Here is a 26,554-nt window from a genome sequence, read left to right on the forward strand (position 1 = left end):
ATATTTATGATAATGTATTAACCTCTTCATAACCGGGAGACTTTTTCTTGACCCTATGCGCCACAAACACGTTCCTAACCAGCATCATTTTTTTATCCCACCCATAATCGACAAATCCCGCCTCCTGCGCTATGATTGGTTAGTTATTTTCCAGCCTCGTCCCTGTGATTGGTTAATATTTGAGATGCTTATTGGCCAGTGATGTGACGTCAGCACCGACAATAATGGAAGGTGGCTATACGTTGAGAGAGAGAGAGATATGAATGAGTGTAAGATGTACTTTATTGAAGCTTTGGTTAATCTAAAGCTATAATACCACTATAAACTCAGTTAAAATTAGAATAGTGGTACTTTATGATGTGAATTCTACAACGCTGTACATATATATATATATATACTTTTTTTTTAATTTTTTTTTTTTTACTATAACCATGTTATATTCGTAATGTGTTAAAATTCTGTTAGTAGCAATATTTTAAAAATACAGGCTCTATATATAAAATTTACACAATATAATACTTTTAATGAATTTTAAACGTCTTCCGTGTTTGTCTCTGGTTGCCATGGTGACATGATGACCGTCCAACTGGCGGATTAAACGTGTCCATGAGTTTCTAGCCAATCACAGCCCAGGAAAGAGTCTACTTCCCGCGAATCCTCGCACAGTAGGCGGGGCTTGTCTAAATACAGGTGTGAAAACATTACAGTTACCCATAAGCCCCTTCTTCCCCGACTGCCACGTAACAGCTAAAGCTACGCAAGCGGCCGCATCCCTGCAGAACTTCCTACCCGGCTCGGTTCACTCAAACCCGGGGACAGGGATAAGATTCACACCGCTCACACGGACACGGGGGAGTCATGGGGGGAACACAGAGCGTGGAGATTCCTGGAGGAGGCTCGGAAGGCTATCATGTCCTTAGGGTAGGTGTTGGCTAGTGATGCAGCTTTAGTATGCGGCTAAGCTGCGGTAGCGGGTGCTGTCAGGATGCTAATGCGGCTAACGAGCGCCTACGTGGCGGCGGGAGGAAAAACTCGACACCGGGGATGTCCCGCGCGGCCTGCTCTACGTGGCTAATGCTAACGTTAACGTAAAAATGGAGCTACACGTAGAAGCTATTTCACATAGAATTTTCATTAGCATTTAAATGTTACATTTAAAAATCCTCATAAATATAATATGGAGCATTTCTTTAGTATATTTATTTGGTTTTATGACATTTTTTAAAAAAATGTAAACTCGTTACTAGCTCGCTCCCACTTTAGCTAGCTGTATTTGCTAATGGATTTAAATCACTATGTAAACAAGGTCAGGTGTTTAATTACCAACATTGTTCAGAGCTAGCATTCAGATTAAGCTAGCCTGATTTATTTAGCCAGGTTAGTCTTGCAGGTGAATGATGCAGGGTTTTGTAATCCTTGTGAATGTGTACAGAAGAGATTACTCACACACACACACACACACACACACACACACACACACACACAGAGAGACTGTTGATTCAGGGTGTGTAGCTGCATGGCTTTCAGCATTCAACCCATGTGAGATTAGGGCAGGTTAGAATTTCAGGCTCAAATCATTTTTCCTGTCAGATTTTATTTTATTTTTTTTGGAAAGTGTTGTATCATCCATGCATGTCCATAACCTCTGACTTCTCTCAGGTGCAGGAGAACTCGCCTGGACACCGGGCCGGACTCGAACCATTCTTCGACTTCATCGTGTCCATCAATAACACCAGACTGGTACGTTTACAGAGCACGTTTTTGTAAAGTAGTCGAGAGTCAAGCAGCTGGAAGAGGTTTGCTGTCATGAATTCTGCACTGCAGCTTCGAAACTAACGGATGAAGCAATAAGAAAAGCGTGTGGACTCCAGTTTAGTGTGTTGCAAGCTGTAACCGAAATTTGGTGTAAGAGAGACATGTTCCGTGAAGGATAGTAGGATAGTGCTGCATTTCAAACTTTCAGCATGGTGGTGCATTCAAAAAGAAAGATGGCACTCACGCACTCGCTCGCTTACTCAGCCAATCATGCAGGAAAACATCACCTCTCTTTTTCCGGTCTTCGACTGTCCCGTTTCTGTGAGTCTTTACCCTCTGCACAGATTCCTGAGTGGAAATCATCGGCTATTCAAGATTCAAAATTCAAAGCGTTTATTGTCATGTGCGCAGTGAGGAAAAACAAGTTTCCCTTTACAATGAAATTCTTTCTTTGCTGTCCACATTGAATGCCAAGACAAATGCAAACTATGTAAAAAAAATAAAAACAGACATATACACACACACACACATACATACAAACAAACATAATAAAGTATAACCATGTTGCAGAAGCAGAAATATGGATTGTGTATATAGAAATATAAACTATGTACATCTGTATGTGTGAGTGTGCAATATTGACTTGTGCAAAACAATAGTATAGTACATGTAGTAACAGTAATGTGTTCACATGTAGCAGTAATATGAAGTATATCTCTGTGCAATATTGACTTAAGTACATAACAATAGTACAGTAGCCTGTAGCAAATTGAATGCAACTACAGAATAATAATAATAGCAGCTGGCACATTTAACAATGTGCAAATCGAAATGAAGCTACTTGATAAGAAATAGCAGCAGTAACATTTACAAATGTGCAGATTGAGCTGTAGCAGTTCAGTCCACCTAATCTATGAGGGATGTGAGACTAGTCTGTGTCCACTGGCCACCAAGTCTAATGGCTGAGGGGAAGAAGGAGTTCCTTAGTCTGGAAGTCGTGCATTTCACACTCCTGTACCTCCGTCCTGAGGGTGGGAGGGTGAACAGGCCGTATTGTGGGTGTGTCGGGTCCTTAAGGATGGAGGCAGCTCTCTTGTGGACTCTGCGGCTCTTGTATCCCATCGTCCTCGCGATTTGGCATTTTGTGCATTCGGACATGCTTTTCTGCTCACCACGGATGTACAGAGTGGTTATTTGAGTTACAGTCTCCTCCTCTACAAGGCGCCACACAAAACTGGATGTTTTTTTTTTTGTTTGTTTGTTTGTTTTTTTTGCATCATTTTGCATCATTTTGTATAAACTTTAAACAGCTTTAACCGTTCTGGCACCAACAACCGCTCAAAGTCAGTGAGACCAAAGCGTGATGTTCACCTTGTGAGGAAATCAGACTAGCAAGGCTAGCAAGGTTTTTGGCATCTTTTGTCAGTCACTGTGTTTGTTAAATTGTTTCTGGTTTTTGTGCAAGAATTAAGGCAAGTTTTTTAAAAAAAAAAAAAAAAAAGTCTTTCCACATCGTTTATGGTTTCTTAAATTTGAAGTGTGTAAGTATGTTATGGGGAGAAACGCTCAATTTTGGCCAGCACCCCGTGTTCCCCGTCACAGTCTCAGTAATGACTGTTTACTCAGGTGTTTCTGTACAAGCTCGCTGATCTCATTTCCCTTTGGTGCGTCTGAGACGTTACACACGTCCACATAACTGCCCAGAACATAATCATCATGCGTAATGATTCGAGACACAACCGTTATTCAAAATAATGATCCTTAGAAGACTGTGGTTCTTGTGACTGTGTGTGTGTGGGAGACACTTGAGTGTGTGACTGTGTAACCTCACTACTGTATGTGTGTGTGTGTGTGTTTTTGTTTTAGAACAAGGACAACGACACACTGAAGGATCTGCTGAAGGCCAACGTGGAGAAGCCAGTGAAGATGCTGGTGTACAGCAGTAAGACTCTGGAGCTGCGCGAGGCCACGGTCACGCCCAGCAACATGTGGGGCGGTCAGGGGCTGCTGGGGGTCAGCATCCGCTTCTGCAGCTTTGAGGGAGCCAACGAGAACGTGTGGCACGTGCTGGTGAGAGGATGAACTGTGTGTGTGGGTGTGCGTGTGGGTCAGAATAACTCGCCGATCTCGTAAGTTTAGCACAGACGTTAGTCAGTGAGGGAGGAGTGAAGCTGAATGAGATTTGGGACACGGCTTTTGGAGACTTCAGCAATCAGACTGGTTTAACAGGACATCAGTAAACATCTGGGTTACTACGCTCACTTAAACTCTGTGTGTCTCTCTGTTTCTGTCTCACGTGTTCTCTTTTTCTCATTCTCATATTCTTTCACTCTCACATTCTTTTCACTTGTTTGACTGTTTGCCTTTCATCCTGTCTGTCTCTCACTCGCTCTGCCTGTCTGTCTCTCACTCGCTCTGCCTGTCTGTCTCTCGCTCATTCTGTCTTTCTGTTTCTTTCTGCCTGTCTGTCTCTCACAGTCTTTCTGCCTGCTTCTTGCCACCCTGCCCACCCTGTCTGTCTCACACCCTGTCTGTCTCACACCCTGTCTGTCTCACACCCTGTCTGTCTCACACCCTGTCTGTCTCACACCCTGTCTGTCTTTCTGTCTATCTACCTCTCACACTCTCTTTCTGGCTGTCTGCCCCTCACCTGCCATGTTTCTCTGTCCCGTCTGTCTCTCTTACTTATTCTTTCCTTCCTCTTTCTTTTATACTTTCTCATTCCCTGCCTTTGTCTCTCATTCTCTCTCCATCCTTTTCCTCTTCTCTCATTACCCACACTCTCACTCTCACTGTCACTCACTCTAATAATCCGTCTCACTCTCTCTCCTCCTCAGGAAATAGAGCCGAACTCTCCGGCTGCTCTGGCAGGACTGAGGCCGCACACAGACTACATCATCGGGGCCGACACCGTCATGAACGAGGTGTGTGTGTGTTTTCTGTCTTTCATATAAGACATTCTCATTTTTCATAATCTTTATACGTAGTTATAAATGTCCAGTTGTGAACACTGAAGTTACTTACTGCTTTGCATAGCTGATTTTTTCTTTTTTTTTGGTGTATTATGAACTCTTCAGTTACGTGTGTGTGTGTTTTCTCTCTTCAGTCTGAGGACTTGTTCTCATTGATAGAGACCCATGAGGGTAAAGGACTGAAGCTGTACGTTTATAACACGGACACAGACAGCTGCAGAGAAGTCGTCATAACTCCCAACAGCGCCTGGGGTGGAGAGGGCAGGTGTGTGTGTGTGTGTGTGTGTGTGTGTGTGTGTGTGTGTGTGTGAGAGAGAGAGAGAGAGAGAGAGAAATCCAGAGAGTAAGTGCAGTGCATCAGTAGTAAGTAATAAATGTAGAGGCTGTAAAGATCACACAGTAGTTAAGTGTGTGTGCACAGTGTGTGTAGAAACAGGATGTTTGGGTTGGAAATGGAAAGCTGTCCATCACACACATCCTGTTCCATCACAATACAGTGTACAATTACTCACTTTATACAGATACCTCCTGCAGGCTGCGTTTCGATACTGTACACCTCCGATTTCACCTGGTGTAGTAAGTAAGTGGATCTGATACAGTGCAGCAAAATGGACTTCAGATTTCCTAAATCCATTTCAGATTGTGTGTGTGTGTGAGTGATTTATACCAAGGTGTTAGATTTCACAGATGTTCCTTTGTCTAGTAACAAATGCTGAAATATTTTTATTCACATTTAATAACTTCTGTTCAGTACAGTCTGTTAGTTTTCATCACCTGATCTGAACATGCTGTTATTTTTAAATCGCTTGTAGCATGTTCACGCTTTGTCTTTATAATGGCCTCGTTTTAAATTTTTGTTATAATATTTGCACCTTCATTCTTCCTTGTACCTTTTTTGAACTATTTTTCTCCTGTTTTCCACCCGGGAACCATGGCTGTTGTAAATGTTTGCGTTAAATTTTATGTTTTCTGTAGATTAAATACACCATATAGCCAAAAGTTTGTAGACACCTGACCATCACTCAAATATGTGCTTAGTGAACATCTCATTCCACATTTATTCCCCTTTGCTGTTATAATAAGCTCCATTCTTCTGGGAAGCTTTCCACTAGATGTTGGAGCGTGGCTGTGGGGATTTGTGATCATTCAGCTACAAGAGCATTAGTGAGATCAGGCGCTGATGTTGGATGAGGAGGTCTGGGGTGCAGTCGGCGTTCCAGTTCATCCCAAAGGTGTTCAGTGGGGTTGAGGTCAGGGCTCTGTGCAGGACACTCGAGTTCTTCCACTCCAACCTTCACACACCATGTCTTCATGGAGCTCGCTTTGTGCACAGGGGCATTGATATGCTGGAACAGGTTTGAGCCTCTTAGTTCCAGTAATTGTAATGCTACAGCACACAAAGACATTCTATACAGTTGTGTGCTTCCAACATTGTGCTAACAGTTTGTGGAAGAATCAACTATAGGTGTGATGTTCAGGTGTCCACATAATTTTTGCCATAAATGTATAATAATTCTTTCTTATATAAAACTATTTAAATAAGCATGATTTCCTCTCACAGTCTGAGACAGCAATGCAATGAACTGATGTCATTTTTTTCTTTCTTTCTTTCCTTGTTCTCGCTCTCAGTCTGGGCTGTGGTATTGGCTACGGTTACCTGCACAGGATTCCCACTCGGCCGTTCGAGGAGGGGAAGAAGATCAGCTTCCCTACACACACTCCCAGCGCGCCGGCGAGCCCACTGAAGGACGGCTTCACTGAGGTTCGACCTTCATTTCCCACACACGCCGTTTTATTTATTTTAAAAACAACGCCGCTCTGTACAGTAAGGTCACATTACTGTGGGTTAAACACTGGCCCAGTAGAATTACATAGACATGCTCTGTGTACGTGTGTGTGCGTGTGTGTACACAAGCTTGTGATTTTTCTGATCTGTATCTTGTCTTTCCCGTCTCAGGTTCAGCTCTCTGCAGTAACCCCGCCTCCTGTTACAGCCCCCACTGGACTTGAGGATAGCCTGTCTGGGCTGTCAATCAATTCAGCTCCTCCCACTATGCCCACCGAGCTTCAGACAGGTGCCGGCTCCTTTTCTGCTAAATAGCGCACCGTCTGTTCGTTTCTGTATTTGGTTACATCCCTAACGTGGTGGTGTTGTTTCAGGTGTGCCCACTGTCCCCCTGCTGCCCACTCAGGTCACCCCAGCCATGGGCACTCTGCCCTCGGTCAACCCCGCCACTACGCTACCAGGTAACACACACACACACACACACACACACACACATACCACAGTGTCTGTCCTACACCTCATCACCCATACATTAACACAGTGTTTTTCGATCCTGGTTCCGGTGTACCTCTGGTCCCTGTTTAAGACTCACGTGATTCTTTTTTTTTTTTCATTCTAATTAACGAGCCTGAATTCGGATCAGCTTACGTTATCCGATCTCAGTAGCATTACACATGCTAATAAAGCTTTGTAATTACACATGCTAAACAAAGCAACCCAGTGAACATAAGGGTGCAACGATCGTTACGTATTTGTTTAGGAGAATTATTACCTTAATTTAACACAAAAATAAGAATTTGATTTTGGAAGCTAAACAGATGTAATCAGAATTTGATATAAAACTACGTACTCAGTATGAGCCAGTACTCAGCAGTCCGATCTTGGTATTGACGTTTAGTCTGTTATGTGGTAACGCTTCTCGTATTTTGAGTCACGAATGCTAAATCTCCTGTTACTCATCATCACAATGAATATTTTCGGAAGAAGAAAAGTGTCGATTAGTACATGTTGCTGTAAATAACGCACTGGCAGTAAAGGCGTGGCTTAATTAGCGTTTTGTTGAGAATGCAGAGACACACAAAAGCCATTTTGTGGTTACCAAAAACTCTTGTTTATAACAGCACACACGTAACATGGCTGATTTCTAAAAGCCAGCTGTGCTGCCCTAATTCTGAATGTGAGTTGACCTGCAGTGACCCCTGCGCTTGGCTTTAAGTAAACGAACGTCAAACGTGGTTTTGTTTCAGGGTTAATGCCGTTACCTGCTGGCCTTCCCCCGCTGCCCAACCTGCCTAACCTCCCCAACCTGAACATCCCTCTCCCAGACCTCAGCGGAGTATCGTTAACAGGAATCCCCGGCCTTCCTTCTTCCACCACAGGTACACACACGCGCACACACACACACACACACACACAGCATGCCACTCGCTTCTGTTTTCACTAACTGCACACCTTTTAGGCGTTTTTCCATATGAGGTACGCTGATTTGGGGTATTTTTGAATGATAACCCATAAGTCTTTTTTTCTCACCAAAAAAAAAAAAGCAGATGAGATGGTCTACATATGAATCTGGAATCTGAACAGTTGCCTAGGCCGTTTCGATTTCTCTGATATTACCCGACACCCTCTGGAAGCCCCGCCCCCTTCCTCCCATCTCATCTTAGCAGTCATTCACAACACGTGCTCGATTTTGCTGCTTGAAAAATACACTAATGCTGCGCTCTAGCTTTCTGTCAGGGAAAATGGAGAATGTTTAATGTGAAAAATAAAATCCATCCATGTATGTTTAACTTTATCAGTTAGCTGTATTTATTCGGGATGCTTACATGAAAAGTGTACATGTGCACCTCCTAGTTAATTACTGCATGTAACAACATTTGAATAAAACAGGAAGAAAGGAAGTGTGTGTATAAACATTTCTAGTGTCTACGTTTAAACTAAAACGGACGAGAAACAGCTTTGTCCACCCCAAGCTCCTGGTGGTTACCGTAAAACCCCGTGTATATACACACACTCCAGTTCTTGCGTTAGAGAAGTGGGTTGTAAAAGGACAACATGGAAACCGTACTGCGTTTATGTCCTGTGTGTCCTCGGGACATCGATCTGGACCTGAACCTGCGCTGCTGTTTCTTCTCTGCAGGTTTGCCGTCTCTGCCTCCTCTCGCCCCCCTCCCTCCTCTCAACCTGCCTGGCATGGCCCCGATTCCCAGCATGCCCGGCGTCTTGCCCTCCACTCTCCCCTCTACTCTACCCCCAATGCCTGGCATGTCCCTTCCCTCTGACCTCGTTCCGCCCATCGTCCCGGCAACCTGCTCCCTGACGCCCAATCAGACGCCGGCGCTCATCCTGGACGCTACGCCGAACACCGCCGCCGCCATGACCGAGACACCCGCAGAGACGCCCGTCGTCACGGCGACAAGCACGACGGAGATGTGCGCACATGTCCATGTCACCGCAGAGTCGTCATAACAACCAGGCTTTTTATCTGCATCCTAAAAACAGGCCTGTCTCTCTCTCTCTCCCCATATATATAGCTATATCTCTCTCTCTCTCTCTCTCGCTCCCTCACTCCGATCCTGTCACAGAAAATGTATTTATTCAGTCTAATAAAGAGCCAGCGGGCAGAAACACGTACAAATCGCTCACGAGGACACACTGAGAAGGACACGGACGGGCAGTGTGACGGGCGCATGCGGTAAAAGAACGAGATTTTAAATCCAGACAAATCCAGAGAGGCCTGGTGTTAATGTTAATAAGTTTAAAATGAAAGAGTTGTTTATTCCACTAGAAGAAATCTGCGTGAGATTAGACTTGGTTCACAATATTCTATATGGAACACTGCGTTATTTTCGCTGTCACTGTTAGCAAACCTACATTTATAAAATTCTATACGAACGATCAAGGAGACAAAGCATGCGCTTGTGTTTCTTTCATCTTAAAAATGAGATTTAATAATAAAACAGGGATTTTACGAACTTGTCAGTGACTCGATATACTGTTTAACATCAAACAAGTTTATATTGCGTATCAGATTTCCTGTATTGTTTCCTAAATTAATAACTAAATCTCGATTTGTCAATTGTACAATAATTCCAGAGTCTTTAAAGAAACGTAAAAACACTGATATGTGTAAGTCGTTGCAGTGTGCACACTGATATCCAGCTTTACATGAACATGGAGCCTCTCTGGATTTTGTCTTTCTATTCCATCTCTTTTGCTTTTGGAGTTTGTCACTTACTTTATTCTTTTTTTTTTTTTTTTTTTTTTTTTTTAAATTCTCTAACAGTAAGGTTAAAGTTATGGTATCACTAAAGCCTGTGTTATTGTCCATTATATGTTTGGATTGTATGTTTCCCTTATTGTGATTTAGACTTTTTATTTGAATGATGAATAAGCGGGAATGTGTTTGTGTGTGTGGGTGTGTGTCGGTGTGTGTGTGTGTGTGTGTGTGTGAGTGAGAGCGAGAGAGAAAGTGTGTCCTCTCCCTCTCAGTGAGTTCTTTCTGCTGATTAGATTAACACATACAGAAACTCATACACACTATATAGACCAGTGGATAAGTGGAACTATGAGCTTGTGCAGAATTGAAAACTTGTGACAAAAGCACACAAGCAATAAAGTACCTGAGGTTTTACAGTAACTCTGCGTGTTGGTGTGTGTTGTGTAGCTCAACTTTGTGGATATACCTCATTGTGTATAAAAGTCATTTGTGTTTTTTTTTTTTTTTTTTAAAAACGTTTTCACTTTTTAGGGGCCATGGTAGACCCTGGGGGCGGAGTTTCGTGAAGATGTCTAAATCCAACTACTTAAGACTAATCTTAGCTAATGCACCTTTAAACACAAGATTTTTTGCTGGTGAGAAACCGTTTTGCTTCTTTTTAATCTCGGTTAACGAACTCTGAGCTTAGAGTACGTCAGCATCCTAGCCGTCTCGCTTTGGAAGCCCAAACCATTTCCTCACAGGCGGCTTTGCGTGGGCGTGGTGTAGGATTTCAGTCAAGCCAATAAAAGCATCCGAAGCAGGTGTATTAAAATAGCTTTAGGAATTTTTATTTCTCTTTTGGCTACATTCCCTACAACGGCAGCAGCATTTCAGAGACAGATCACAGATGGAGGGCAGAGAGAGAGAGAGAGAGGGAGGGAGGGGGAGGGAGAGAGAGAGAGGGGGGGGAGGAGAAGAAAACTGACCGAGCACTGCTGACTCCGGCTCCTGGTTGGTCGCACGGTTTGATCAGCCATTTGGGGGCGGGGTCAGGCCCACTTTCTGTTTGTTAGCTTAGAAGTTGTTACACACACACGCACACATACACACCTCTCACAAAAAGTAATGTATCAACATGCTGCAAATTCCTGGCAGATAAACTTCTCATATATGACATCTCTTAAATTGTACAGTATTTAAAAAAAAAAAAAAAAAACAGGCCAAACTGAAAACTAAAAAGCAACACTGAGTAGCAGCAACGTGAACATTGCTTCAGGATGACAGTGAGACAGTCCAGCAGAGATCCTGGACCTGCCCTGAACATGATTTGTTATAAAACATGACTGTCGCGTGCCATTTATTTCAACCAATCACTGCCATCTGATATCATCAGTGTGCACCGCATGCTCCGCCCACTCCTCCTGTATTTTAGTTCATTAAGCTAAAGATCTACTTAACGTTTTTTTATTCTGATCATGTAGAGTACGTGTTCACTATGCATGAGAACGGACACGCCTCCTTTAACCCGGAAAAGAACGGAAAATGCATTTCTTCCAAACTCGCGCATAATAAACAGAAATCTACGGCAGTTAATGAATTCCGTCACTAAAAGAAGACTAACTTACTAAAAGTCAGCCTCGACTTGATTGACTTCAGATCATATCATTTGCATGGATTACTGCACGTTTATATGTGGAATGTACTGTTGAGGTTAAACTGCTTATTTTTATACAGCGTTTCGCAGACGCCTTCAACCAGAGCGACTTATAGAAGAGCTTTGGAGTCTCGATCAAAAACACATCCTCATGCTAGTCCACTAACTCAGTGACTAAGAGTACAAATCAGGAACGTTTTGTGAAAACCAACCATTTTATATTACTAGCATTAACTAAAGAATATAAAGTTGAAAGAAAACCAGCCCCCACACACACACAAATTAAGACAAATAAAACTCATTCGATAAATAAATAATCATTCAATTATGACAGAAGAAATGGCTCACTCGTTATTATTAATATTACACATTATTAAATAGTTTTTGGCACGATAGTGAGTCAAAATAACTTCCATATCTGCCTTTCAGCCTTTACCCTGAGGGTTCATTTCGTGCTCCCGGCTGTCTGCACAATTTACCTTTTATGGAATTTGTGGGCGTCACTATATGCTAATGAGTTGTGTCTGGAACTCTGCACATTACGGGTGCAACATGTGCGTTAGCTCGAAAGAAATCAGCGAAACTTTCTTTAGGTGGAAATTTTAGTTTGGTTCGTCTTATGCAAACATATACACACGACATAAACTGTACTATATCTGATAAATGAACACAAATTCCTCAAACATGTTTGGAAGCGAAGCTCTAAATCTATACAATGTGTTCTTTCAGAGAAGGACTCGTGTGGGTCCAATGGCACATGGACACCACAGAACCTCTTTACTGCATTGCTCCAGTGCTAGAAAACTGGAGAAACCTGCATAAGAACAGTCACACAGTTAGCTTATTTATGGATATCAATGCCTGCCTTTACACTGCGATTATAAGTAAGTTTGACAAAAAGGTTTTCTGATGTCTCAGTGCAGGAAAATGCTAATCAGTGGATAGATATTAGCTTGAAAACACTGGAATATAACGTTAAAAATTAACGTATTAGTATTTAGCGAAAGTATTTAGCTGAAAAGGCTAAAATACTGACTGTAGTCGACCATTTAACCCTGAACAAGCGCTCTTAGTAGTGTGAAGAAATTACTGATTTTGTTTTTATGAACTGAAACACAGACACACAATGTTTTAACTCGGAAAAAGTTTGGAGGCAACTGAAAAGGCTCAGTTAACATGAGCTAGCTGAGACTGCAAAAAACGATTTCGCTTAATTCTCTAAACAAAAACACAATACTACACGAATGGCTCCATAGGCACTATTCTTTACACACCACGAAGACAGGGAACTGAAATTAGTGACCACGTAAAACACAAGTACCCCGTCGCTGCATAACCCAAAGTCAAAAAAAAGTCCATGGGGTGGAGTCGGACCTGATCCAGCTTCTACTTCCTGGGCGGAGTCGAGCCAAACGTCCAGGGAGTGGAGTGTGTTTCAAGCTGTGTAAGTGTGTTTAATGTGTTGTACAGTGTTGTGTAGGTTAGGGTTATAGGATCAGATATCCAAACTGCTGGATCAGATCCGACTCCACCCCCTGGACTTCTGGTTCTGCAGCACGAACTATCTCCGTGAACACGCACAATTACTTCACAAAACGCTTGCATTCAACGTTAGAGGCGTTGCCATAGTAACTCGCTGCATTCCTCAGCGAAGATGTGAACCAATCAAACCAAAAATGATGCAGTGCATTATGGGTACTTCATGGCCTCTAGGGGACATTGTTTGTACACCATCGTGATCATGGTGCGTTAAAAGCGTGCGCTCACAGTATATTCTCAGACATCAGACCTTGAAGAGAGTGCACTGTATTGTGTGAAGTTGAAAAAAAAAAAAAAATCCAATGTTGGAATTTTCACAGGCGCACACTGATGACATCAGAGGCCAACGATTGGTTAAATAAAATGTTGATCCAGGTGTTGATTATCTATTTGAAGAAATCAAGTTTACCCTGAACCTTCTCTCTCACACTCACACACACACACAGCAGGAGGAAGCTCATCTCCATTCTATGCACAATTTAAAAAATAGTTCACATATGCCAACACACACACACTCACACGACATTTCCCAACAGCATCTCTGATACACACACACAGTAGGGGATATAAGACAAAGAAATAACAGAAAAGTGTGAAGTGTAATGCCCTCCCCCAACACATATGCGCACACACACGCGCACACACACACGCACACACCCCCTCTCCTGTACACTCGTGTATAACCCAGCCACCTTGTGACATTAGTATTCAAGTTTTTTTTTTTTCCCCCCCCTCTCTCACCTGTGCTCAACATCCCATCAAGTGCACTTTCGCCATGGCAACTGTAGCCAGAACTGTGTGTCCTTAGGCCTACATCCTGACCCGTAAACCCCTCCCACTTTCCTCACGTACACACACAAGGGCAATCGCTCAAATCCAAAAAAAAAAAAAAAAAAAAGTCAATCACTTTTCAAGCCAGACAGATCAACATGAGATCAGTATGAGATGATCGAGGAGGAGGCGGGGCTAGTGGGCGTGGCCTGCAGGTTTCCGGACGAGTTGGTTCGCCGGATGTGAGGGAGCAGGTACGAGTCGCTACAGAGCTGGTGGACGTCGTAACGGTCCTCCTTCCTGTAAGCCAGACAGCGCCGAATAAACGCCTGCGCAGAGACAACGAGAAAGAGGGAGAGGGAGGAGTCAACAGATCGCTCCTCGAGGTGAGGAGCTGCTGTCAGTGTACAGTGATGTGTGTGTGGTGTGTGTGGTGTGTGTGGACCTTGGCTTCGTTGCTGACCACAGGTTTGGGAGGGAACTGGACTTCAGTGGCTTTGAGGATGGTGTTCTCCTGGAGGATGTCCTGCTGAGACTGGTTATGTCCAAACGGCTACACAATAACACACACACACACACACACACAACCAGGGGTATATATGGCAAATAAATAAATAGTATCATATGATACTCAAACACATTTTTACAATACAAGATTACATTATAAAAGCATATAAGTAACAATATCATAGGATAGAAATTTAAACATTTCTCTTCTGTTTTCGGTTATTAGGACATTTTAACGTGTAGCGCAGATGCTGTAAATAACAAATACAAAATGAAATACATGTAGCTTTACTCTCATTGGTCACTTTCCGGACACCCTGTACATTGATTTAACCCTTACTACTTCTTTGTGTACAAGACAAATTTCTTTGTAATTTCACTCAAAAACAAGACAAATTTCTTCGTTATTTCCGACCTCCAACTCGCAATTCCTACTCATGAACGCTCATGAGTTCAGCAAGTGACATGAAATCAACATGTCCGCACCCAGGATCATCAATAAACACAGTAACCCTTCTTATCTATATCTATTGTATATATGTGTATATATTTGTTTTAGATTAATCAACAGACATTCGCTTGTTAAATCTATATAGTTTGCTGTTTGAGGAGGTAAATACACAACATTCGTCACAGTCGACTTGTTTCTTAAAAAAAAAAAAAAAAAAAAAAAAAAAAAAAGAGACAAACATGTAGGCGTCCATGGACTCCCATTTCTGAATCTGTCCTCCATGTTGGATTTTCCCTCTTGCCTCTCAGACTGTAACTAGATTGCTCAGACGTTATCAAACAGGATTACGTGTAAAACGTTAGCGGTTTGGGATGAGGTTTGAGGATGTTACGCAAGTCTTGATACCAAAAACACCCCAGAATTTTATCAGATAAACTCTAGTGCATGCAGAAAAAAAAAGGCAGGTCAAAAACAGACGTGAGTGTTATATAATTAGCAGCCCTTCCATTCATTTTTTTTAAACCGAAAAACAAGATCACAGTCCCGCCTTCTGCTTTTCTATTGGCTCGAGAATGAGGCTTGCGAATTCACGGGTCAAAGTTCGCCTAGACAAAGTACTAGAAGCAAATCTGCATGCCTTTTCCCCTTCACTGATTTTTTCCCCCTCGCTGTGCACGTTCTATTCACAGTGTATCAGACGTCTGCTTTAGCTCAGAAAGCAAATTGTGACGTGATTACCCAGCTATAGCTACAACCCAACTTGTCACGTATACAGCATTTAAAATTCGGTCACGTATACAGCATTTAAAATACAGGTTCAAACCCGTGACTTTTTTTTGTGATGTGTGTTAATCACCTTGCGTCCGTAGAGACACTGGAAGAAGATGACGCCCACAGACCAGACGTCCACTTTATTCGAGATCTTTGGCGGCTCTTTTCCGACTACAAAGCACTCTGGTGGTAAATACCTGCGTCAAAAAAAAAAAAACAAAACGTAACACCGTTAAACCGGCGAAAAAAAAAAGGAAAACAAGCCATTAGTAAAGATGAACCTGGCTCACCAGTAGGTCCCTGCTCCCTGTGAGGTCAGGTCCATACCGTCCACACCGTAGTTATCGTCGTCCATGATCTTCGACAGACCGAAGTCGGTGATCTTTATCTCTCCACACGCAGTACCGTCCACCAGCAGGATGTTACCTGGGAGCACATTTCACTTATTACACACTAGATCTGTCAAACAGCTTTACACTTTTCCAATGCATACATTTATTAATAAGGTATTGAATTTATTTTATACTGGCTCACAGAAGGAAAAAAAGAGGAAAATCATCATTTACCCTACCATATGAACACTCAGGCTCAGCGCCTAATTGTTTTTGCGCGGTGCCTTGAGCCGAAAGAACGTGAAAAGGCATTTAGGCAACATATCAGAATGAATATAAAAACAACAGTGAGAAAAATGCGATATGCAATAACTTGTTAAATAATGCGATACGCAATACGATAAAGCTACAAGTGTGTAGCATCAATTTATATTATATATTTGTATATTTAAAAACCGAAGCTGGAATAACCAACATGCACGTTTCGTGTTCTTTTGAGGAAAGCAGTCTCTCCGCTGTCTGCGTCACCATAAAACTTCGACTTTTCGTAAGTATTAACATCATTCAGTTATCGCAAACCGATAACTGCAATATGCATATCACGACTTTTACATTTGCGATATTTCGATATGTTATGTAGTCCTACGATGCACTGACCCCAAAAAAAAAACAAAAAAACAGATGTGGCTTGATTTCTAATAGATAGAGAAACGTTATAACTAATGTAGCCTATTTTTTTTTTACAACTAAAGAAATTAGCTAAAATAGCTAACTTACATAGATATTCGTGTACTGGATTAAATTACGTTAGCCAGTGAAGCCAGTTAGTTGACATTACATAAGATACCTCGAATGAACTAAGGTTAGTATCTGACGTGGCTTGGTAGCTAAACAAAGCTATAGCGTGTTCACACGTAACGTCTTTTTCCAAAATGCAGTTGAGATCATCCCAAAAAACAGCTGAGGACGTTTTTGAAAACACAGTCAACTCCACAGGATTCAAAAAAGACGTGAAGGTGAAAGAAATGGTCGAAAACATGAAACAACTTAAAATAACGTAAAATTTCCTTCGAATAATTTCGAACCTGCCCGTCCTCTGAAAACCTACGAAAAACCCTGAAACCTGGACGTTTATTCAAAAGACATCCAAACAGTCGGGACACGGGGTCTTTCCACATGTTCGAGCGAGACATTATCATCGCATTTTCGATTTAGAGATAGCTATGTTGGCGAATAGGAAAAATCTTGAGATGCGTCCCAAATCGCATACTTACGCACTATTCTACGCCATTTTGTAGTGTAAATAGTATGAGTCGTGTGATCACACTGAAAATTCCAACAAGAAGAAAGAGAAGTGCACTTCAAGTACCCGGATGATGCACTTATCCAACCAAAAAAACGAAGTGCGAAATGTTGGACACTTCATGCACTCAGTTCTTACGTAGTGGATGAGGGGCGGGGCTAGCAGGCGCTGACGCTGGCTCAGATTTGCTCAGAATCAAAAAAGGTCGTGTCGGGCATAAAATGTAAAATTGACAAACAGTAAAATGAAGAAATTAATTTTCGTTGACTGTGTATTCTTTTAAAGCTAGCGGCCTAGCTTTACGTGCGTTTGACGTCATTTGGCATCGACTGGAAAACAGTTTATCCTTCCGGTTAGTCAAAAAAAAAACCGTTAGCGTCCCATTTGAGATGATACCTTCATAGATGGTAGAGTACATAGCGCAAGTGCATAGTGTATAGTACGTCATGTGGGACACGACTTGTTATTGTGATCATGATAAGACCTGGCAGCCATCTTGTGACAGACGTCCTGACCCTGTCACACTTAAGCAGTATTATTACTTTGCCCTACATTGCATTCTATTTATCAAAACCAATAACTGCTGCTAGCTAACTCGACTAGTAACGCGTGTCCGGGGGACAAACTACCAGACGAGAAACGATGGCGTCGGAGAGAAGAGAGGACGCAGCCAGTCCGGTCTCACCTGGTTTGAGGTCGTAGTGAATGATCGGCGGTTTGATCTCGTTGAGGTATCGGAGGGCGTTGGCGATCTGCATGACGATGGAACGGGCTTCTTTCTCAGACATCAGCTTGTGCTGCTTCAGGTAGAAGTCCAGGTCGTTCCCCTCGCAGAACTCCAACACCGTGCAGAACCTGGACGCACGGTCAACAATTACGTCCGATTACGCTTTTATTGTCTTGTTAGTGTTACTCTATACTTCAGCTTGTCTGTCCATTGTACTATTAACACTGGCCTATGTGTAAAGATTATTATTGACAGAAAGATACAGGATTACACACCCTACCCTCACACGTAAATCTGGTAGCGAATCACATTTTTCATTGATCACAATGGCTTTGTGTTGTCTTTTTTTTTTTTTTTTTTTTTTTTTTTCCCTGTCCCACTTTCATCCTCATTCCTCACATATTTCTAAACTGGTGTCTGGATATACAACAATATTTAGACTCTTCCCTGGTCTACATTCGGATCCACCCACAAGGTACACACACACACACACACACACACACACACACACACACAAAATGAATACACACAAATTGAGCAAAGAAAACGACGACAAAACATGAACGTATGCAGTTATTTTCATTTCATCAATTTTTTTTTTCAGTATAAGTGTTTTTTTTTCCACTTTAGAATAATTAGCTCTACATTTTGTAAATCCCTCATAAATAAATACTTTTATAATATATAATATAAATATAAGCTTGTCTTTTTTTGTCTTATATACAATCACTTCAAGCTGCCGCCTTCGCTGCACATTTATTGGTAGGATACGGAATCTAAGTAAATCATATTATTTACGACAATATTAGCCTTTTTGGAAGGCATAAAAGTTCGCCTTGCTAGTTTTCTATTCACTTTCGGTCCTAAACGTTCGTTCGACCACTCATGTGTTTTGTCCTCCAGCACACGCTTTAACTTGTAGCACTAATAATTACACAAAGCATGTTGCGTTAGTGTGTGATGTGCCCACTTATTAGTGTGTTTACGGTAGGTCTCCTACTCCAGCAGTATCTCAGTACTAACATAATACAGAAAATCCCACAGCCACAGAAATTGTTGATATCCAAACACCAGACTCAAAGCTGTTTATAAAGTAAGGATAAGGATCCACTTTAGAGACGGATGGGATTAAAAGCAACACAAAAGGGACAAATACTAAATTAAACTAAGCGCCAGTAGAGGGTGCTACAGTGCTGTTTCAGAGGCAGTACAGACATTCTGGGAGATAAAAACGGCTGGTTCAGTGATTCTTCAGGCGCTATTAAAGCCCCGTTTCCTGCACTGATGGTTTACGAGCGCTCCTGCGACTCACGTGTCCGTGTCCAAGGAGAAGTAGTCGTACAGTTTGACTATTCGGGGATGGTCCAGCTGCTTGTGGATGCGGTATTCTCTGCATGCGTGTCTGCACAAAGAGCACAAACACCAATCAGCAAACCGAAGCGTGAAAGAGTGAAAGCGGGAAAAATATGCCTGGTTGCCATGGTGACTAGGCACACAAACTGTGTACCTGGTGTATCAGGTAGGTATATAGTTACTGACTGTGGCCTGTGTGTTGCTGAGCACGGCAGAGATCGCGGTTACTGAATGTGTACGTACTTGTGGTAGTTCTCCTTCTTCTCCTCTCTCCAGTTCTTGTTGAGCTGGTGGATCTTCACTGCTGCGTAACGTTGCTCAAACAGGTCAAAGGCCTGAAGCGTAAAAATAATAATAATAATAATAATAATAATAATTCAGCAGTTTGAGTATGTGAGTGAGTCATGTGACCATTTTAAACTTAAAAGCAGGCACACTAAATTGAACAATTATTTATTATTTATTTCACAGGCAACGACTGAAATTAATTGAGGCAACAATCATAAATTGTTTGATTATTATCGAAAAAGAACAGACAACTCTTGTGTAAATAGGCTAGCAAGGTGATTTGTTCTCCGATACTCAAAATAGTTCTTCGCTACATCATCATTCACGAATTAACGCTAAGCCTTCTACAGATTCTGAACACAGCTGGGGTGCGTCTCAATCAGCTCCCGAGTTCAGTATTCAGGGCACTGATCAGGGAGTCGGCCATTTTAAGGGCTGTCTCAATCGCAAAATCCTTCCAGTGCACTGGAACGTTCGGGCTCTTTTTTTAAAAAAAGAAAAAAATAAATAAATAAAAAAAATCTCATTTCTCATTCTCATCTCTTATTCTCATTCTCTTCTTCTCTTATGAATCGAATCATATCGTATCATTTTTGCTTCACTTCGGTAAAGAAAATAGCGATGTGAAAGTGTGACCGCAAGAAGGAAAGAAAAAAAAAAAAAAGGTTTTTAAAAAATGGCTCGTGTCTGTAAATGTGAAGCAGAAACTTGGTGATGGTGTTGTCCCACGTCCTCGATGTCTTCCATGCACACATCCACCAGAAGGAAGAGCAGAGGAAAGTTACCTTATAAACCTCGCTGAATCCTCCTCGGCCCAGCAGGTGCAGGAGCAGGTAGCGGTCGTTGAGGGTAGGGTGATCTTTAAACCTAGACCAGACACGCAAATCGATACGTCATTCAATTAAACAGCATGGATTTGTTTTTTTTTTTTGTTATTTTTAATTCCTCAGCCATGCAGAGAGTCATATATTTCATATCTTCTATGATCAACACACACATCCTGAATGATTAATGGAGAAAGATAAAATCATCCCACACTTTCGCACATGACCGCTAGCTTTCGACATCCCGCCTTTCGTTCTACGAGGATCATGTTGTGCGAGTCTGTAAGCGGATCCCGGCTGTCCGTGTGTCTGTGATGCTCCTGCGCCTCGCTAACAGAAAACTCTAAATCTAATTGTCTGTATTTTCACTTCCTGAGATTTTAAAATGCCGAACCTTTTACTTGTATTTGAGGATTTATATGCAAAAGAGAAACATGTTCATGAATGCCTGAATTTCTACATTTCGCCATTTAGGTTCTTGCTCAACAAGCTAACTCGGGCAAAAAAAAAAAAAAAAAAGCAGGAAATGATTGTTTTAGGTAAAACTTTCCTTAACGTCACTGCTTCTGTTTTTTGAGAAACACGTGCAGAATGAGTGTGTAGACCAGACAGTCGGAATGGATGTTTAAAAAAAAATTAAATTAAATTTAAAAAAAACCAGAAAGAGAGAGCGAGGACTCACTGGGAGCTGTCCTCGTTACTGATCCTCTTCAGTTCACGGATGTGCAGATTCCTGACTCGTTCCAAACGCTCCAGCTCGGCCTGAATCTCCGCTTCCTCCTACACACACGTCCACGCAGGGTTAAACACACGGGTGAGCAGCGGGCACTACTAAGAACACTACTAAGAGAACATAACTCGAGTGGTTGAGACATTGGACTGCTGATCGGAAGGTCGTGAGTTATCACTGCGGGGCCCTTGAGCAAGGCCCTTGAGCAAGGCCCTTAACCCTCACCTGCTCAGTTGTATAAATGAGATGTGCTGTGTTTGAGTCGCTCGGTATAAGAGCGTCTGCTAAATGCCATATATGTAAATGTAAAACCGTGGTAATGTACTTAGGTCCTCAGAACTACAGATACGTGTGTGTGTGTGTGTGTGTGTGTGTGTGTGTGTGTGTGTGTGAGAGAGAGAGAGAGTGACCTTTTTTAGATGGCCCAGTCGGAGTTTGAAGATTTCCTCCTGTTCGTGATACTCTGCTAAAGTCAACCTGCAAAAGAGAAGAAAAACGATAAAACAATGAACGGTGCTTTTTGTGTGTGTGTGTGTGTGTGTGTGTGTGTGTGTGTGTGTTGCGTACAGTATAGGTAGGCTGGGTTTGACGAAGGGGTCGTTGTCCGCTCCGTTCACGGCTTTGGTCTTTCTGGGTTTGGACTCGTTGTAAGGCGCCGGGCTCTGAGACGGTGCTGTGTTCGGAGGTTTGCGCTTTGCGAGAAGCTTTCGCTGCCTTTCGATATCTTCCCTCTGCTGGTTCACCCACTCCTGCTGCCTACACACACACACACACACACACACACACACACACACACACACACACACACACACACACACACACACACACACCCATTATGTCCATTATATACCACATTTCCGCGGATGATACCTTAATAAACACTGCAGTGTTGAGTATTATAAAATCTTTGCGTGTTTCTTACTTGACCAGGTTCTGGAAGGCGTATCCGTCGGTCCACTGCTCCGTGTAGGACGCTCCGTGTCGCACCGTGGTGAAGTGACCGAGCCGTAGACGATCCTGCATGCTCTTCTCCCGACACGACTGCTTCTCCTGGGTGCTCTGATCGAACGCAAGACATCCGGGTCACACTTTTATAAAAAAGTAAAGATTTACAATATCTATAGGAAGGCACTTGCACAATCTCCTGAAAACTGGCCTTCCACACACACACACACACACACACACACACACACACGAGTACAGTGATCTAACCTCGATGATGCGTAAAGAAAGAATCAGTGTTTCGCGTGTTAACGCACATCACACGTGCGCAGTGTGCGACTGTCTTACCTTCTCGATGAGCAGTTTTTTGCTCATGGTGGTGCACTTGTTCAGACGCTCTTTATACCGTTCCAGCAGCTTCTGCTGTTCCTCGATCTGTCTCCGCAGGTCACAGTTAGCCTGAGGAGACCCGAGACAGAGCGGAATTCTGGGAATTTCTACTACAAACACCACTATCGGACACCACTGACACAACCTAGAGTCAGCGCCTGACTTCTGCACGTGAGGCTTCACGCGTTAATAAATAGAGGATTATTAGATACTCAATGTAGAATGCAGAGGTGTGTGATGTAGAGGCCAGACGAGGACACTACTACAACATCTGTGCAGATGTGGTCACTCCTTTTGCATTCTTACCCTCAGCAGATCATCTATTCTGCCCTCCTTTTTCTCCAGATCTAGATTCTTATTGCTCTCAAGGGCAGCGAGCTTCAGCAGAGTCAGATCAGTCTGGAAACACACACACACACACACACACACACACACACACACACACACACACACAGATACAAAGATACAAAAATAAGGGCGTGGTTTCACTGCATTTAACACTGCAGTTAAAGCACAAACGCATGGTTGCATTGGATTTAAAAATAAAATTAAAATTAAAAAAAAAAAAAGTCTGTCAGCGATGTTTTATAATTTTTAACAAAATCTATATATCTATAAATTTATACCTATATCCAGATTTCTCTGAAGCTGCAAATCAAATAAGTTGACAATTACTAAGACTACTGATTGACAAATTTTGTTTTATTACTAAAATTTGCCTTTTTGCTATAAAAATAATTCACTTTCACCACGCATGCGTATGCGCACGTAGCTGCTACGCAAGCCGCATAGCTTCACGTAGCTTCACGTACTCGCTTGCGTATTTTACGTAAATCTGGAGGATTAAAAGCGGCGTCGACGTCAGAGCCAAAACATCCCTATCGAACGATAACGTTTAGCGATTTCACGCACAGCACGGTTAAACACACTGACGAGCTCCATTTCTCTTTCGAACTTTCTGCTGTCGACGTGATTGTCGTCATGATCCGCGTCTCAATTCGGAAACCTTCGCTGCACATTCAAAAAATTTAATAATCCAGAAAATCTAGAAGAACGGTAATCGACGCAGATCTTTCAGGAGATTTAAGAGGTTCTTAACGATCTAGAGTACGTGATTTGAGACACAACATTAGTTTGTTTATTTGCGCAAAAGTGTCGCATGATGCCATTGTTGGTATTGCGCCACACGTTAATTTCTGACGACGTGCCAAAAGGATCGCAGGATACGCACGGCAGCCATCTTGCGAAAGCCTACACGAAGTTAACGGATCAATTAAAATCAGTAATTCTTTCTGCGGTTATTATTCTGCATCAGGAAGGCGAAGTTTATTTTCTCTCTGCCTTGTGGCCTTGATGTCAAAGTTCACGCGTGATTGCGGAATCAATGTATCGGAAACGGTGCCGTGAGCCAGTGTTGTTCGCGCATCGCACGTGTTTCGGCGTTTCTATTGTGGTGTGTCATTTAGAAGTCGGGTCGTTAGCTCAAATTCATCAGCTCGTAGCTCGAAGATGGCAAGAGCCAGAAGCTGTACTTTCTCAGTGGGAACACACCAGTGAGCAAACCCCACTGAAATGCTAATGAGATAGCGCTTTTAACAACAGATACGGTCACAAAGCAGCTTTACAGAATTCCGGATGTAGATTTAGATCCCGAATGAACAATATATATGACATGAGGAATCGGACTCAAAAGGGAACCGATCTTCTTCTGGGTGGGGTGGGATGGGAAATCTTTAGACTATGGAGTGTGGTTTTTAAGTGCATTTGTGTTTGTGTTTGTGTGTGTGTGTGTGTGTTACCTGCACACTCCTGAATCCGAGCTGCTTTGGCTGCATCATGTGATCAGTGAAACACAAGCTGGTGGGCGAGGAACTGTTCTGTCGCACCTGACACGCAGAGGAAAAAAAAAAAAAAAAAGAAAAGAAAGATGATTGGCAAAAAAATAAATAAATAAATCACAACATAGATCCACACGAAGAGACTCGTCCAGACACTTACGATGGAACCGGGGGCAGAATGAGAGCCGTGAGGGGCGCGGAGACCAGGCGGCATTCCTCTGACAGGGCTGGAGCCGTTTCCTGCCTGGAACTGCAGCATAAACATTTTCCAGATTCTTTTTTCCCCAAACAGCTTCAGTCTCTTAAGAACTCGTCAAAATTTTAACGTAACGTGAAGACTAAATATTTCTACACGCTCGCCCTTCAAGTGTTTGACCACTGTTGCTGGGTAACTAGGAAATACGTTTACCGAGCATGACCTAGATAATGGCTATAATGCTAGCTAGCACGTAGCTAGCATGCATGTAACCTTTTTATACGGAGAAGATCGAAGTTATAAATGAATAAGAAGTTTCAATACGTCCTGACGTCTTGAAGCCTAGCTTGTGTGCTGGATAAGGGTGTAAGTCACAGACCCATACACTGTAATCCTAACCCTAATTAAACTAAACACTGACACACACAATTGACAACACTTACATCGAAGTAATCGCTGATCTTTGCTCCTCGGCCGGAAGACTTCCCTGGAAAGTTTAAAAACAAAGACAAGGTGTTAGAAAGACGTAAATATACTTCACTTTCCACACACGTACATGCTCACGTGCATCAGCTACATAAGCAGCATTGTTCACGTACTCGCCTGCGTATCTTACGTACGATTAAAAGAGGAGTCCAAAACATCCCTGTCCATCCATCTGGTTTCCCAGTCACACTGTAACGTTTAGCGATTTCATGCACAGCGCCGTTAAACGCGCTGACGAGCTCCGTTTCTCTTTAAAATTTACTGCCGTCTGCGTGATTGTTGTCATGATCTGCGTCTCAGTTCGAAAATCCCTCACTGTACGTTCAAAAGTATTCACTAAATTAGAAAAACCTCAAGACTGGCACAAACCTTTTGGTAGATTTAAGAGATGTTTAAAATTCAAACGCTAACTGGAATAGGAAAACGGTTACTGTTAGTATTAAATGACGATCTAGAATAGTACGCAAGTACGCGATTTGAGACACGACGTTACTTTGGTTTTAGTCAGCTGTGAACACTGCCACATCGCATCGCAGTCATTTCTGCAGACGTGCACAAGTGACGCGCCAAACACTGCAGGACGGTGGCCATCTTGCGTACGTGCAGTTATACTTGCTCATATTGCAGTTTGGGAAGTCGCCACAAGTACGTCATGGTCAGTGGTCAGTTCGTCATGGCAGCTTCAATGTCCCTACTAAGCTAGCTCTAGCTAGCTTCCTAACTAATATCAATATACTACGTACATAGACTAGAGTATCAGGAACTGTACAACCGCACTATGAGTCATAAAATTTATTATACCGATGAAAGTTTTTTTAAATAGATACGCATTTCCCAAGTATCTTAAATATATCGTTAAGGAAGAGATGACACAACACATCACCATATCAACAATTATTCATGTTTTCAAAAAACTTTATGTCGAGCGTCCATAAATAAGAGTCGTTACCATAGAAACGATAACAAGCACGTTAATCTAAACTTGTGATTTGCAGAACTGCTTTTTCTAATACATTTAATAACAATAATAAATGAGCGCAATATCATCCTGCCACATCACCTCCCCCCTACTATTCATTCGTTAACAAACTACGACGTTATTATTTCTCATCAACCAGGAAGTAGGCCACACCTTGGTTGCTCTCTGATTGGTTGTCAGCTTTTCTCTTCCTCCTAGTCGTTTCAGAGTGTTTCTTCTCAGGCGTCTAGAAAAAAAACAAGTACATTCAAATCTAATGTATGATCGATTCTGAGCCATAGTGTCTGTGCAAAGGGGGGGGGGGGGGCTATTATTTTTAAACAAATGAGAAGGTCGGCTTACGGAATACGCCGGAGAGCCGCCTCTCTTTAGATCGGAGTTCTAGAGTGAAGAGAAGGAACGAGTGAAGCGTCACACTGAACAGCTGAAATATGTCTTTACTAGGAATCTGTTGATCACTAACATAGGGTGTGTGTGTATTATATATATATATATATATATATATATATACACACACACATATATACATATATACACACATACACACACACACATATACATATACAGTTACCTCAGACTCCTTGTCACTCGATGATCCCAGACTGCCAAAGCTGTGGTTGGAGCATTCATTATTGATCAAGCCCTAAACACACACACACACAAATCATACTGTGTATATTTACAAAATCTATTATTTGTGCTGAACTATGGTAGCAGTATGACTGTTTAACCCCAAAACTGCATCAGGAAAGTTTGGG

The 26,554-nt window shown here is 42.3% G+C and overlaps 2 protein-coding genes across 5 annotated transcripts in view; one reads left to right on the top strand and one right to left on the bottom strand.

Moving 5' to 3' along the window:
* The first annotated feature begins 712 nt into the window (after positions 1 to 712).
* On the top strand, positions 713 to 10,153 carry gorasp2 (golgi reassembly stacking protein 2). The gene is made up of 10 exons (XM_053228583.1): positions 713 to 921; positions 1,660 to 1,740; positions 3,622 to 3,825; positions 4,593 to 4,679; positions 4,862 to 4,992; positions 6,357 to 6,489; positions 6,685 to 6,802; positions 6,888 to 6,974; positions 7,761 to 7,892; positions 8,654 to 10,153. The coding sequence occupies exons 1-10, from the start codon at positions 859 to 861 to the stop codon at positions 8,980 to 8,982; spliced, it is 1,365 nt and encodes a 454-aa protein (XP_053084558.1). The 5' UTR covers positions 713 to 858; the 3' UTR covers positions 8,983 to 10,153.
* A 386-nt stretch (positions 10,154 to 10,539) lies between these two features.
* Positions 10,540 to 26,554, bottom strand: part of tlk1b (tousled-like kinase 1b) — a 21,128-nt gene continuing 5,113 nt past the window's right edge. Inside the window, exons 3-22 of one of the 4 annotated variants that reach the window (XM_053228579.1) lie at positions 26,368 to 26,439; positions 26,139 to 26,177; positions 25,950 to 26,022; positions 24,775 to 24,818; positions 24,296 to 24,385; positions 24,097 to 24,183; positions 22,604 to 22,696; positions 22,256 to 22,366; positions 21,888 to 22,024; positions 21,533 to 21,721; positions 21,376 to 21,442; positions 20,918 to 21,015; positions 20,197 to 20,278; positions 19,367 to 19,458; positions 19,083 to 19,172; positions 17,729 to 17,898; positions 15,699 to 15,834; positions 15,494 to 15,605; positions 14,125 to 14,232; positions 10,540 to 14,008 (exon numbers count right to left, since the gene is read on the bottom strand). In XM_053228579.1, the coding sequence (XP_053084554.1) occupies positions 13,844 to 14,008; positions 14,125 to 14,232; positions 15,494 to 15,605; positions 15,699 to 15,834; positions 17,729 to 17,898; positions 19,083 to 19,172; positions 19,367 to 19,458; positions 20,197 to 20,278; positions 20,918 to 21,015; positions 21,376 to 21,442; positions 21,533 to 21,721; positions 21,888 to 22,024; positions 22,256 to 22,366; positions 22,604 to 22,696; positions 24,097 to 24,183; positions 24,296 to 24,385; positions 24,775 to 24,818; positions 25,950 to 26,022; positions 26,139 to 26,177; positions 26,368 to 26,439 (2,055 nt within the window). In that variant the 3' untranslated portion in view covers positions 10,540 to 13,843. Of the gene's footprint in view, positions 14,009 to 14,124; positions 14,233 to 15,493; positions 15,606 to 15,698; positions 15,835 to 17,728; positions 17,899 to 19,082; positions 19,173 to 19,366; positions 19,459 to 20,196; positions 20,279 to 20,917; positions 21,016 to 21,375; positions 21,722 to 21,887; positions 22,025 to 22,255; positions 22,367 to 22,603; positions 22,697 to 24,096; positions 24,184 to 24,295; positions 24,386 to 24,774; positions 24,819 to 25,949; positions 26,023 to 26,138; positions 26,178 to 26,367; positions 26,440 to 26,554 lie in introns of all 4 variants that reach the window. The other 3 variants (XM_053228568.1, XM_053228581.1, XM_053228574.1) reach the window with 3 other exon arrangements.

Source organism: Pangasianodon hypophthalmus, chromosome 2 (assembly GCF_027358585.1).
Source record: "Pangasianodon hypophthalmus isolate fPanHyp1 chromosome 2, fPanHyp1.pri, whole genome shotgun sequence".
In the NCBI taxonomy this organism is placed as follows: Eukaryota; Metazoa; Chordata; class Actinopteri; order Siluriformes; family Pangasiidae; genus Pangasianodon; species Pangasianodon hypophthalmus.